At 48.2% G+C, this 14,164-nt stretch overlaps 1 protein-coding gene across 5 annotated transcripts in view; it reads left to right on the forward strand.

Annotated features, from left to right (window-relative positions):
• Positions 1-3,217: 3,217 nt before the first annotated feature.
• Positions 3,218-14,164, forward strand: part of ATXN7L1 (ataxin 7 like 1) — a 248,047-nt gene continuing 237,100 nt past the window's right edge. For all 5 annotated transcript variants that reach the window (XM_043588617.1, XM_043588618.1, XM_043588620.1 and 2 more), the window contains exons 1-2: positions 3,218-3,436; positions 3,961-4,029. In XM_043588617.1, the coding sequence (XP_043444552.1) occupies positions 3,256-3,436; positions 3,961-4,029 (250 nt within the window). In that variant the 5' untranslated portion in view covers positions 3,218-3,255. The remainder of the gene's footprint in view (positions 3,437-3,960; positions 4,030-14,164) is intronic.

Consider the following 14,164-nt stretch of genomic DNA (forward strand, 5'->3'; position numbering starts at 1 on the left):
AAATAGCCAAAACTTGAATACCCGGAGATAAAGGTAAATTACAAAATTCAGCATAGGAGATACTAGAGTAAACCAGTCCCACTAAGCTGGCAAGGATAACACTAAACACTTTATACCCAAACCGTTGTGTATGAGTTATGTATTGCTATGTAACAAGTTACCCCAGAACTTAACAACTTAAAACAGCAAACACCAATTATCTCATAGTTTAAGGCAGTCAGGAACACAGGAACACAAACTTGACTGGGGGCCTCTGCCCCAAGGTCTCTCATGCGTGGGCAGGGCTGTGGTCTCATCTCAAGGCTTGACTAGAGAAAAATGTGTTCCCAAACTCACTCGACATGGCTATTGACAGGATTTAGTACCTCATGGGCTGTTGGACCACGAGCCTCAGTTCCTCACTGACTGTTGGCCAGAGGCCTCCTTCAGTTCCCTGCCACATGTGCCTCCCCCTAGGGCACCTCACAAGATGGCAGTGGTCTTCCTTGGAGCCAGCCAGTGACAGCAGGAGTGAATAAGACAGAAGCCACAGTCGTTTTGTAACCTAGCCTTGGAAGTGTCACGCTATATCCTATTTGTTTAGCTGCAAGTTACTAGGTCCGGCCCATGTGGAAGGGGAGGGGCTCACATGAGGGCATAGATACCAGGATGTGGGGATCACTGTGGTCATCTTAGAGGCTGCCTACTACATCTTCCCTTGCAAGCAGAATAGAGGAATAAATACAAAAATGGAAGGAAAATCAGAAGGCAGTAGGGGAAAGGAAAAATGTTCCAGGATCTAATTACTTATGCCTCTGTGCTCTCTCCCTCCCCAAATCCAGCCGTACAACATACCCTTGAATGAGGTGCCCTCTTCTCCACCTGCATGGGACCACCAAAGTTCCCCACACCATGAATATTGTAGCACTGCTTCTAACCTGCTTCCCTATCCAATATATCCTGGACACCACGGCCTTTCTAAGTCACACTTTCTACTTACCTTTACACTGCAGAAAGCCCCTTCAGTGGCTTCCCATTGTCAAAAAACAAAACAACAAACAAACAAACAAACAACCCCAAACTCCTTAGGCCACCATTCAGTGCCTTCCATAGTTTGACCAGGCCTGACAATAACCCCAAACCCCCAACAATAACCCACCATCCCAGGTAAACTACCTTCAACCCCAAACACACCAAGCTTGTGCTCGGCTTGAAACATCTGTGACCATCGCTCTCCTTCCCTCAGCAAGACAAGCCTTCACCTATACCATGATAAATCCTCCCCAATGTCCAAGATGCACAGCAGATCCTATCTTCTCTGTGACACGTTTTCTGGTCATTCCAAACTAGATCTTAGTTCCTCCTATGAACAGGCACAGCTCTCAGAGGGCACACCATTCACTGCCTGGGCCTGCCACTGTACTTGTTTTTTTTTCCAAGTGGCTGATAAGTTTCACACCTTCCTTCTTCCACAGAGACCACCAGACTGCATCTCCACACTGGGCTAGGTCTCATTTGTCTTCCCCTGTTGAAAACACTAGTCCATGACAGGCAATATTTGTTGAAAAGGTGGATGGGTGGATGGATGGATGGATGGATGGATGGATATTTGGAAGGATATGCCACAGTGTCTAGCATATAGTAGGTCCATAATTAATAAATATTTGTTAATAGTACAAACCCTTACAAAGAGAATTCTCCACTCATTGGCATCTTCGCCATTTAGTGGTTCCTATGTAGAAACCCTTCCAAAGACAGCAGAGGAAAATCAAACTTGTCTGGATCTGACAAAACATAAGCCCATTCATACAAATATCACAACTGGAGACCAATCCACAGCTCCTCCTTCATGGCCCATCCTAACCCTGGCTTTGCCAAGTGCAGGGGCACTGGATGGCATAGCCAGGGCAGAACTCCATCTGTGCAGAGCAACTTCCAGTAAGTGTGCCTCCCCCATGAGTCAGAAGCAGAGTAGTAAGAACTAAAAGGGTACTGGGGAAAATGAAAAATATGTCAATTGTGAGGGAGTGTCCACCTATTCAAAGAGAGAAAGAGAGAGATACCAGAAGACCTTTTAAGGCCTTTGTTGCCTTACCCCTAGGGGGAAAAGGGGAAATCTCAATTAAAGCATCAAACATCCCAAATCCAGAGGAAATCTAACGCTTCCTTTCTAGCTGGCCAGAGTTAAGCCCGGACTGAATTCTCCCAGGAGTCGGGTTCCTGGCCATAGGTTGCAGGCGCTAAACCGGGCCACCCTGGAACCACCACCGTGGGGAGCGCTGGAAATTGCTCCAGGGGCTTGGCCCTGGAAGCATCGTTTTCCGAGAGAAGTGAATGTGCTCTCCCGCTATCCTGATCCTGGAGCAAGGTCTACGCAGTGGTTTCCCCGAGCGCCCGAGACACGCATCGCGCAGGGAATCTGGGGGCACCGCGGCCCTGAGTTTTGAGCTTTGCACGTCCCGCAGCCTCACTGAGATGGGTAGGCAACTGCCCTCGCCCCAAACTCACCTGCTTTTTAGAACCACTTCCATCTACCCATTGATGTCAGCTCCCAAAGGCATCCCCGGAATCCTCCACGGTCCAAGGTCCACCGAGACAGAGAAGAAAGGGTGAAGGGAGCGGTGGCTGGGAGGAGAGGTCACCAGGGTCCCCTCCCTGGATTTGGGATGCTCGTCGGGGGGCAGGGGGGAACACCTGCGCGGCTCCTCCCCTCTCGGTCGCGGGGGCGCCTCACGGTGGACCACAGGGAGCCGGCGAGGGAAGGACACGCTGGAAGGACTGCATGCAAAAACTTTCCGTCTTCTGGCGGCCCCTTCGCGGGAAAGACCACCCCGCCTACGGCCCCGGGTCGTGCCTCTCCCGGCTCGCACCCCCGCCCCGCTCGCCCCGGCCCCTCCGATCCGGGCTCCGGACGCCGGGCGCAGGCGGTGGCGGCGGCGGCGGCGGCGGTGGCGCCGCAGCAGCTCGGCGCCCGCGCGCGCTGCAGCCTCGGGCCCCGGCACGCGGCGCTGGCCCGGCGCGCAGCCCCTCCCCCGGCGGGCGGGCCGGCAGGCGGCGGGCGGGCGGGCGCGCGGCGAGCTGCAGGCGCCTCTCTGCTGCCTCTGGCGGCCGCGCACCGCCGGGCCGAGCCCTGCCGGCCCCGGGCGCCGAGCGCCGGCTCCGGCTCCGGCTCCTCCCCCTCGCTCGCTCTCCCCTCCTCCGCCGCCTCTCCGCTCCCTCCTCCCGTCCCTCCCTCCCTCCCCCTTTCAGAGCACTCAATGTCGGAACGTTCCGAAGATGACGTCGGAGCGTTCTCGAATCCCGTGTCTCTCGGCTGCTGCTGCCGAAGGAACAGGGAAAAAGCAACAAGAAGGAAGAGCAATGGCGACACTGGATCGCAAAGTGCCCAGTCCGGAGGCGTTTCTGGGCAAACCCTGGTCCTCCTGGATCGACGCCGCCAAATTACACTGCTCCGACAGTAAGAACCCCACCGCCTCCTCCTCCTTTTATTATCCTGTAACCTTTCCATTCACCTAGAGCCACTGGGAAAAAGTGTGTGTGTGAGAGAGAGAGTGGCCCCCGGTGTCCTCCATGCTTCTCCCTCTCTCTCTAAATAAATACACACAGAGACAGATCATCAATGCACAGAGAGAGGCCCTGCTGCCAGGGCTGTCTGTCTGTCTGTCTGTGCCCGGCTCCCCGTGGCAGCCCGCGGGGTGGGCTTTCACAGCCCCACGGTGTATCTGTTTAAAAGGCTACTCTGTTGCTGGTTGCATAGTTTTTTTTGGTACCTATCTGGGCCAGGTAGATGGCAATCCGGACTTGGGAGAAAATGTTGCATTGTCAGTTTTTGAAAGATTTTCATGTACAGTATTTATATCGATCTGTTTGCAAATAAACACTCTCCCTGCCCCCCTTGACTTTGGCTTTTTCCCCCCTTTTTGATCTTTTTTTTTTTCTTTCCTCATTCTCTTTTTTTTTCCTTTTCTTTTTCATCTGCAGATGTAGATTTAGAAGAGGCTGGAAAAGAGGGTGGAAAAAGCAGGGAGGTTATGAGGCTTAATAAAGAAGGTAAGTGGAGCTACTGGCATTTTAGTGTTAGCATGTGTGGCACAATCTTCACAGGATTTCGACTATAATGTGAATTGTTCTGCTGGGTACAGAGTGACTAAGGCTTGTCAAAAATCGAGCACGCCCAGGTGACTACTGCTTCATGTTAACTTCTTTCAAAGTATAAATACAACTGGGGGGGGGGGGAGGGGGGAGACTGTGGAAGGCAGAAGTTTACAGCACTTTAGTTGAGGTCCACGTTTGGACCTTCTGATGCAGATCTGCCATTCACCTTTGGAGCATCACTGCCAAATGATGGGGGGCGGGGGGGGGTGTTGAAATCTCTGAAATGAGGAGCAGGGCTCCCCTCGCCTGCATCCCAGCCTTCCTTATAGGTAAATACAGAACAATTTAATGAGCCCCACATGGTCATTGGTTCCAGCCGCCACTTCTCCACTTTCCACTGGAAACCATTGTACACGGCAAACCTTTGCAGCAAGTTATGTTTGGCCCACTTTGTGTGTGGTCACAGATTGTTACGTGGCCAGCAGGGTTCGGGACATCTGTGTGCGCAGCCCCCAGCCGGTCACCCATCTCTGTGTCCCCAGCGTGGAAATACAGTACCTGAAATGGGACACAGTGAGTAGATAGGTCATCCCAGACTGAGGCAGGGGAGGGGAGCCACAGCCTGCTGGAACTGGGCATCAAACACACATGGTCGTCATAAATAAATCATATCCTGTTCGCGTTTGCGGGCCTGCCATATGTAACTCTGGCCTATTCACATGGAGCGACTCCAGAGGCCACTTTCTGCCGAACAAATGGATGGGTTCATTTGAATTGTGATTTACTAACTGGGTGTCTTGTAAACATGGTTGGCTGGAATTGGGGTGGGAGGAAGGCGTGAGGGGGCAGAAGAGGTTGGTGGGAAGTGTGGAAGGAGTTCAGCCATAACTAGGCCGTGGGAGCCTTGCTCATCCAAAACGAATGGAGGAAAGACTCCAAAGAAGGGTCTCCCTCATAAACCAGGATATCGCCCTGTAAGGCAGTTAAAACCTACTTGGAAAGACAGACCTCATTTTGTGGATCAACACCTAAGACAGTCGGTTTTCTGTGGCCAGTGATCTCCTGACCATCCAGGGAGAGGAAAATTTGTGCTTTAGAAAAAATAGCATGGAGGTTAAAATGCATGCATATTCAAGGACAGTTCTTTAGCATAGTGTTCCTGCTAATTAAGCACTTTGGGAACGAAACCTTATTCAAAAGATGCTTGCCTCTAAACATCTTAGTGTGATCTTGCCATGTGTCTTTAGGACATGCAAGGGAGTGATGTCGAGTGGACTTCTTACAAGTGGCAGCTTATTTGTGCTAAATGCCCATGTATGTTGACAATGGAAAGTATCACTAGGGATTGTTTTTCTTTATGAACTCTGGAAATCTTTAAGAGCTTATGGGACTCGGTGTTCAGGCCCCTGGCAATGCCAAGGTTTTCGCAGAAGAAGACGAGGTTGTGAAACCTTAAAGTTGAACAGAGGTCGTGGTAGGGCACCCATTGGCACCTCTCAGGCCTGGGTGATAGATTGTGACCATAGCACACAAAACTCATATTCTGCACCCTCCTCCCTGCTTCTGTTTTCAAAAGACTCTTGCTCTCAGATGCTCTTCACCTTGTGAGAAATAGATTTTTTAAAGGAAAAATGAAAAGCTCTACTCTCCTCAGAAGTCACAAGTGGTACATCCTGGTTATTATAGCCTTTGTCCTGTAAAGGTACAAAGATTTAGCTCCTAATTATATGCGTTTGCATTAAGGGCACCCACTGTTCAGTGTAACGTGCAATTGCTGAGTTCACCGAATAGCCATGTATGGGCTGAAATCTCTTTGTTCGTGGGCCTGGAGGAGCAGGCTTGGGTTAGCAATCCCTGAAGGTCTCCCTGGTATGTGCATATAGTTTTCTTTACAGGGAGAGTATACAGCACTAAATACCTGTTCCCCCCGTGCTGAGGAATTTAAGGGTCGAGCTGGGACTCCTTGTCGGGATGTTTGGTTGCGGGGATCTCCAGAAACACTGGTTGCATTAGTCTTGCCGTGGGCCTTCTTGTTGGAGTCCCCACGTGGGTGGCTTCAAGGTGGACACGTGTTTGTGGATGGGTCTCCAGGACAGGATGTGATCGTGTCTATCCATGTGTGTGAAACACACACATTGACCGTGACACTATTGGTAGGAAGCAAGTCTTGAAAAGAAGTTTGGGCTTTAATGGCTGTGAGTGAATAAAAGAAAGGGTAGGAATTCTAACTGAGAAATGAAGGGGCATGATCCACTTTTTAATGTGATGTTTTAAATTGTGGTAAAAAATTTTAACATAAAATTTACCATTTTAACCTACTTCCAAAAGTACAATCTGGGGATACCAAGTACATTTACAATGTTGTACAACCATCATCACTGGACATTTTCTGAATTTTTCATCATCCCAACCAGATACAATAGTATCTGTACCCATTATACAATAGTTCTCCCTCCGCCCTCTGGTAACCTCTGGTCTATCTTCTGTCTCTATTATGAAGTTGCCTATTTTAGATTCTCTCTGTCTCCCTCTCCCACCCCTCTATCTCTCCCTCCCCATCTCTCATTTCACTTAGCATAACATTTTCATCGTTCATCCACGCCGTAGCATGTGTTGGAATTTCATTCCTTTTTAGGGCTAAATAATATTCCATCGTGTGCATGTTTTATTTATCCAGCCACCTGTTGATGGACGTTGGGCTCGTTTCCACCTTTTAGCTGTAGTGAATAATGCTGCTGTGAATATTGTCACCATGTGATATGTTTTGTAGACTAAGCTCAGGGAGGAGAGTTAGCCTGGAAATGCAAAAGAAGAAACATAGTATCGCCTTCTGCTTGTGTCTGGCCACAGCTTCAGAAGACCCAGGAAGGACTTGCAGTGGTTTTGAATAGCCTGATTATTGGAATATACTTCCTTCTTCATTCCTCTTTCACCTTTTTTGGCTTCCATTCATCTGTATCAGTGTGAAATGTTAACGCTTCAGAATTTCTGTAAGGAATTCTTCACATTAATGTTATTTCATCTAAAGTTAGCTAAAAGCACAGTTGACAGGAATTTGGCAAACATTTTTCCACCTTGCCAGATCAACACCTGGGTTCGGAAGGTGTGCTGACCCGTGCTTGAACATGGTTGCATGGGGTTATGCGGAGGGCAGCCAAGCGCCAAAGGAGCCCGAGAGAGGGCTTTGGGTCATCTTCCTACAGTTCCCCTATGTGACCTTGGGAACATAGGTCATATATGACCTTCCCTTCCCTGGGCCCCTTCTCTCACTTATAAAGTAAGGGAGTGGGATTAAACATTCGCCCAAGATCCCTTTGAGACTGCTGAACCTGACTTTCCCTACTGAATGTACTTCTATTTGAAATGGAGGCATGCCAGACAGGCTGTTTTTTAAGAAACAACAACAAAAAACGAAGCCTTCCCGTTAAAAATATCTGAAACTACTACACAGTGGGTCTGTCTTCTCATTGTATCTTCTCCTGGTGGTAAACATCACTGTCTTTCATAAACAAGCATATTCTGTGAATAGATTGTCAATGCCATGTGGTCTTGAGGACTCTGAGAAAACTGAGGGTCTGAATTCAAAACCCAGGGATGTGTGTTGCCTAGAGGGGAGAGTAAGTTGGCTTCAATCAGTGTGGACCAATGAGGCACTGAGACTCCTTAAGAGGAGGGGTCCCAGGAATCTTATTAGCCTAATCTAAGATGTGAAATTCAGCTAGGATAGAAAATTCCAAGGAAGGCTATTCATCTAGTTAACCTTTTAAAATAATCTTCTCTCTAGCTTCGGAGATTTATCTGAAGACTTTTTTTCCAGCTAATTGGGGAAAAGTGCTGTGGTGGAGAAGGATGGTCTTCTGTTCTCATTGTCTCACCTGAACTTTTTTTAAGCTCGTCAATTCCTAACTAAGGAACGGGGTGCATGTGGTGCATAAGTGCCCCGAACTCTATACAATGGAGATAGTAACAGGGTTGTGAGGATTGACTGAGATATTACAAAAGGACCCAGCACATAGTAAGCACTTACTGTTTGCCTTTGTCCTTTTTTTTTTAACTGTTATAATGATTATGCTTATCATTTATTAATGAAGCTATGTCTAGAAAACTTTATTATTATGATTAACTTGGATTTTTAACTAACCAGTGACAAATGAAAGAGAGATTACTATATCAGAAATTTCATTTTCATCGTAAACCAGGTTATCATAATTTTATAAAGATAGTGATTAAAAAAAAATATTTCTGTGACATCCATGTATTTAATGGTGCACAGTGGATACGTAGTTTGATAAGTTTTTATCAAGAGGTAGAAAAAATATTTAGGCAGGTTCGGGCCTGAGGCTAAGAAGTGTTTACAGAGTTCTGAGGACAGGTGAGATGTAAACAATAATTTAGAAAATGATCGATAAGTTGTTTTATCTGGTCACTGAGACAAGAAAGTCCTCAATAGATCCTTGTTTGGGCCTTTTGGAAGCCTATGCTTGTTACTTTGGGCATTTGTGTTTTCATGTACCCAGATGTTTTGCTTTGATGGAGGTACACTTGTGGAACGCTTCCAATGTGAAAGGTGCTCAGGGTCCTGTAAGACCTTGCCGTGATGGTGAGACTTTGCTGCTCTCCTGAGATGCTGGCAGAGTTGGGGGGAACACAGCAGAAGCAGGGAGCATGGGAACATGTTCAGTTCAGGTTTAGGAGTCTTGCCGTTGTGGCAAATTGGAGGGAAGGATGGCAAGTGACCTGGTAAGAGTGAAGTGTTCCTGGACACCGAGCCAGGGACCCAGCGACAGGTGGTGGAGATTTATGGGAAAGTGCGGACAGCTCCCCTTTGTCATTATACAGACACCTCCGTATCTATGCTAATAGGAGATGGGGAGAGACCAAGTCCACAGATTACACAGATAAACCTCATTTTTGCCATTAATTTCAACTTCCTTCTCCATTAAGCCTACCTGCCTCCTCTTTTGCTAACAAGCAGCAACAATTTGTTGGCTTTGGCATTTCATTATCATCTCTCTCATCTCGCCCAGCCCCAGCATTTGGGATGAAAGGACAGGAGAGACAGAGGGGCCTCCAGGTGGTAGGGAGGAAAGCTGGGAAGGAGAAGAAGGGCTTGGAGAGTGAATTTGCTTTGGAGTTGCCCCCAACTGATGGGGTAGAGGGGGTTCCAGGACCAAGACCGTGAAGCAGAGAGAACGTGTTTCCAAAGCCATCTAGTTCTGAAAATATAAAGCTTCTAAAATGAATACCTCTTTATTTTTTTATTTTTTATTTTTTATTTTTTATTTGAGAGAGAGAAAGAGTGCGTGCAAGTAGGGAAGAGGGGCAGAGGGAGAGGGAAAGAATCTTAAGCAGGCTCCACGCCCAGCACAGAGCCCGACACAGGGCTTGATTCCACGGCTGTGAGCCGAAATCAAGAGTCAGACGTTTAACTGACTGGGAACCACCCAGGCGCCTCATAAAATGAGTATCCATTACACATACAAGCATTTCCATGTGCCTGTGTCTTCATGTGGACTCTGGCTCCTTCCAAAACAGGAAGTCAGACAGGGTGGGCACACTTTGAAATGCTGTATGTGAATTTGGCTTCTGTGCACAGTTCCCTGTGCTGGGTTCTCATCGGATATCATTCTACATGAATAATTTTTTTTTTTTTAGTTTCAAGAAGATGTAGACTTTTATACATACCCACATTCATTTAAACGCTTCTTGTTTTCTTTAATAATGTTCGTGGGTTACGAAATTCAAGAAGGTGTGCAGTGAAAAGGAAGCCTCCCTCCTCCCCCTGTCCCCAGTTGCTTCCAGTAGATATGCATACGTTTTTCCTTCTCGCTTACCCAACACAGATGCTAGCATACTATAGGGACTGCCTGGTGTCTTGCCATATCCATTCATCTTACAGAGTGGTCCTTATCAGTGCATACAGAGCTACCGCATTCTCTTTTGGGTGTGCCCATGTGATGGCATCATAACTTAAGCCTCTGAGTGTCCTGCTTAGCTTGGTCTGCGTCATGCATTTGAGACCGAGTGTGCTGTCACAGTGTGCCGGCACCGGACGAGGCCTGGGGATACGGCAATAGAAAAGCACCGCCCCTGCCTCATGGCTCTTCCAACCTAGTGGCAAAGGCAAGTGTGAGAAGTCATGGTGACCGTGGTGAGTGCTCTGATAGGGAAAATATGGGTGCCATTGAAAGCCATGTTGGAGGGACCTAGCTTACATTAGGGGCTCAGTGAAGGCCTCCCCGAGGAAATTTTATTTACGCTAAAACCTAGAGGATGAATGGAAGTTTCCATGTGCTTCCAGGGCTGGCCAGGGTGGAGTTAAAGGAAGCAACATGCGTGAAGGCCCAAAGTGTGAGAGTGTATAGAATGTTCTAGAAAGAAAAAAGGCTGGCACTAGACTGAAGCTAGCAAAGCAGAGAATAAGAACGAAGTTTCTCAGCTGCGGTACTGCTTCTTCATGGTGGGGACTGTCGCGTGCATTGCAGGGTGTTTAGCAGCGTCCCTGGCCTCTACAAGTAGAGTCCAGAGGCTCCTCTCCCAAAAACATCTCTAGACGTTGCCAAAGTTCCCCTGGGCTGGGGCAAAATCACCCTGATGGAGAATTACTGGTGTAAGATGAGGCTGGAAAAGTAAGAACACAAGAAACGTAGACTGAGGTATTCACAGAAATACTTTGCTACCCTCTGTCTGTGTCTTAGGCCTACATTGCAGGTGAGTCGACCAAACTGAATACTCAGCAGGCATATACAGACCTGTGACTATCCCCCAGCATGGGCTACACTTAGGAGGGTCTAAAGAGAGAAGACCCCATCCCTCCCTCAAGAAGCTCTCCTCCCAAGGTTTCCAAGATGACTCCTTCAAACCTTCAGTTCCAATCTGTCCTAAATAGTGACAGTAGTGAGTTCAGGTTCTAATTCTGGGTGGCCCACCCTCCCTTACTGTGGGTAGAGGAGACCCTGAGGTGCTGATTCTGATAATGACGGCATTTATTATATGGTGGCCCCTGATGTCAAAAGCACCATGATGAAGCATTAAGGATTTCAGTTTATATTTATATTTAAAGTCAGGCTGGAAATACAACTGGCGTTCTGTGCAGTTTGATTACCCATGGGATTTGTCTGCAATGGGGATGCACATGATGGAGAGCAAAGCAGCTGGTTTCAGGATTTCCCTGTTAAGGACTAGAAAATAGGAAGGGCAGAGGAAGTCTGATTCCTGAGGGCTGCTGAGCTGTGCTCCAAGTGGTCTGTGGCATTATTTAGGACCATAAGGGCATGCTCACTCCAGCCAGTGGTTGTCAGGGGCTGGGTGTCTCTGGTCAGAATTGATTTAGAAAAGTGAGGCAGATTCGGTTTCTGCATGGTGTTCTGTGGACGTTGTGTTTATATCCTTTGGGCCAACCTTCCATTCGTGACACTCCGTTTCATTTATGACATAAAACAGTAGAGGCAGACACAGTGAGACCCTGTCCCAGTCAACTCCCTTTTACCCAGGGACCCCATGCTCTGAGGTAGCCCACCGTTTACACTGCAAACCAGGATCATTTAGTGACTGCAGTAGGAGCGATGCCACCAAGATGGTGACATGGGTCGTTCCTGACCTCACTCCTCCTCACAAGAGCAGCTAACAACTATCCGTGGACAAGGCACCACTGGGAGAATCCCAGAACATGGGGGTGAGCTGACGCACCCCCGGCACCACACAGACCAAGACAGACCCCCGTGGAGGGTCAGAGGAGCCCTGCTCCCTGACTGCATTGCCCCCTCCCTCTCCGCCAGGCCGATGCAGCACCGCATGGACAGATTGCCTTGAGCCAAGGCTCCACCAGGGAGAAGAGAGCCCTGGGTGAGGGGGACATCAGCTGCGGGGGGTCCCCACTGCAGTCTCACCTCAACAGGGCAAATCTGTGGGGCTTGACCACTGGGAGTCCAAATGTGACTGCAGTAATCAAATGTAGCCATCATGGGGAGGGAGAAGCTCAGCTGGCGGGTTGGCCTTTTCTCCAGATTGTGGAAACCCAATGTCAAGGACTGACTTCCGTGTCTCTCTGTCCTAAAACTCTTGGTGCAATGTTGTGTCGATGGTGCGGTCTGGCTGATGCTGTTTGGCTGGCTCTCTCTCATTCTCTCCCGTGGCAGAACTCCGATTGGCCACTTCAGCCAAACGGACCTGGCTTGGGACCCTGAGGCACTTGAACTAATGATGACAGTCTGGGAAATCCCTTCCTGCAAGTGGGCTAAGGCTGAGGATCCTTACCATTCAGGGGCTAGACTTGGCTTGCCCAGTTGCCTCTAAGTAAAGCTGGAATCCCACTGTGAGGAAAGCTTTTGTCTTTATGTAGATGCTTTATCCTTGTACCTGTGGTTTCATAACACAATGCCACTTGCCAATTTTAAAGGATCAGGTGCTTAAAGAAAAAGAAGGAAGCTAATTAAGTACTCACTAGAGCAGGACAAAGTGGTACCAGGTCACCATAGTGGGGAAGATAAAAGTGACTCAGGGACAGGTTCTTTGAGCATGGAAGCAGTTACCAGCGCATCCAGTCTCTGGACCTACATGGGATTCTCTGGCCGGAGTGGGGGAGCTGCCCTGCTTCAACATGCCAGTAGGTCATGGGTAACTGGGGTGGGCATGGAGAGACAGCACACCCAAACTGATGACACTAGCCAGATTATAAAGATGGCTGAGACACATTCGTAGCTTGGTCCCATCAGACCAAGGTGGAATCTGGCCCTTTTTAAGAGTATGTTGGGCACGAAAGGGCAGATATTGTGTATTCCACTTACATGAGGTTCCTAGAGTAGTTACGTTCAGAGAGACGTGGTAGAATGGTGGTTGCCGGGGGCCGGGAGGTGGGGAACAGGAGAGTTAGTGTTGAATGGGCACAGAGTTCCAATTGGGAAAGATGAGTAAGTTCTGGAGATGGATGGTGGTGACAGTTACAAGACCGTGTGATTATACTTTATGCCTCTGAACTGTACACTTAAAAAATGGTTAAAGTGGCACATTTTATGTTATGTGTATGTTAGCACAGAAGTGCCCTGGCGTTGCAGAGTGGTGAGTTTCATGGAGCGTTTTGTAGATCTTGCCTCTGCTGCTTACTAGCTGGGTGGTGAGATACTTCTCTGAACCTCAGTTTTCTCATTTTCAGAAAATAAATGAGGTGCTATCTGGCATCCAGTAGGTACTTAATAATGTAAGCTTTTGTTATGATGATTGCTGCTCTGACCAGGCATTTGGGTCCTCTTCTTTGCGGCCACTTCTAGGCACCAGGCAACATCCTTACTGCTCCAGCAGAGTGCCTGGGGTTCAGTAGGCACCCTTGGTCAACACTTCGTCCCTGGTTCTTTGAGGACGCTGGGAACAAAATCAAAAGGAGTGGAACCGATGTCCCTGTGCTATTAGTTTTTGAGAGTGAATCCGTTTCAGTAAATCAGTGTGGTCATTCTGGGGACCCTGCATTGAAATCTCTAGGTCCTTAGCATTCCAGGCTGTGGTCATACTGAATCAGAAGGACTAGGAGTAGAACAAAGAAATGCATTAAAAATTTTTTTAACGTTTATTCATTTTTGAGAAAGAGAGAGAGACAGAGTACAAGCAGGGGAAAGGCAGAGAGAGAGAGAGAGAGAGAGAGAGAGAGAGGAAGACACAGAATCCAAAGCAGGCTCCAGGCTCTGAGCTGTCAGCACAGAGCCCAATGCAGTGCTAAAACCTACGAACTGTGAGATCATGGCCTGAGCCAAAGTCAAACGCTCGATCAGCTGAGCCGCCCAGGTGCCCCAGCATTTTAAACAGGCTCCCCAGGTGGCTTTGCTGTTTCTCAAACTTTCTGAACCACTGTTTATTAGGTATGAAAAGTGGTTCTCAATCCTATCCACCTTGAGAATCTCTTGAGGAGCTCTTTAAAAACAAAACCACCAAGACCACTCCCAGAAATTCTGACTCCATAGGTCTGGATTAAGGGGTTCTAGGAAGCTGCTTATGTGTCTTTAAAAATAACCATCCTAGCTGACATTTATTGGGCATTGACCAGGGGCCAGGCACAGAGCTCAATGTGCATTTTTTCACGTAATCCTCATGACAACCCAAT

Source organism: Prionailurus bengalensis, chromosome A2 (genome assembly GCF_016509475.1).
Source record: "Prionailurus bengalensis isolate Pbe53 chromosome A2, Fcat_Pben_1.1_paternal_pri, whole genome shotgun sequence".
Lineage (NCBI taxonomy): Eukaryota > Metazoa > Chordata > Mammalia > Carnivora > Felidae > Prionailurus > Prionailurus bengalensis.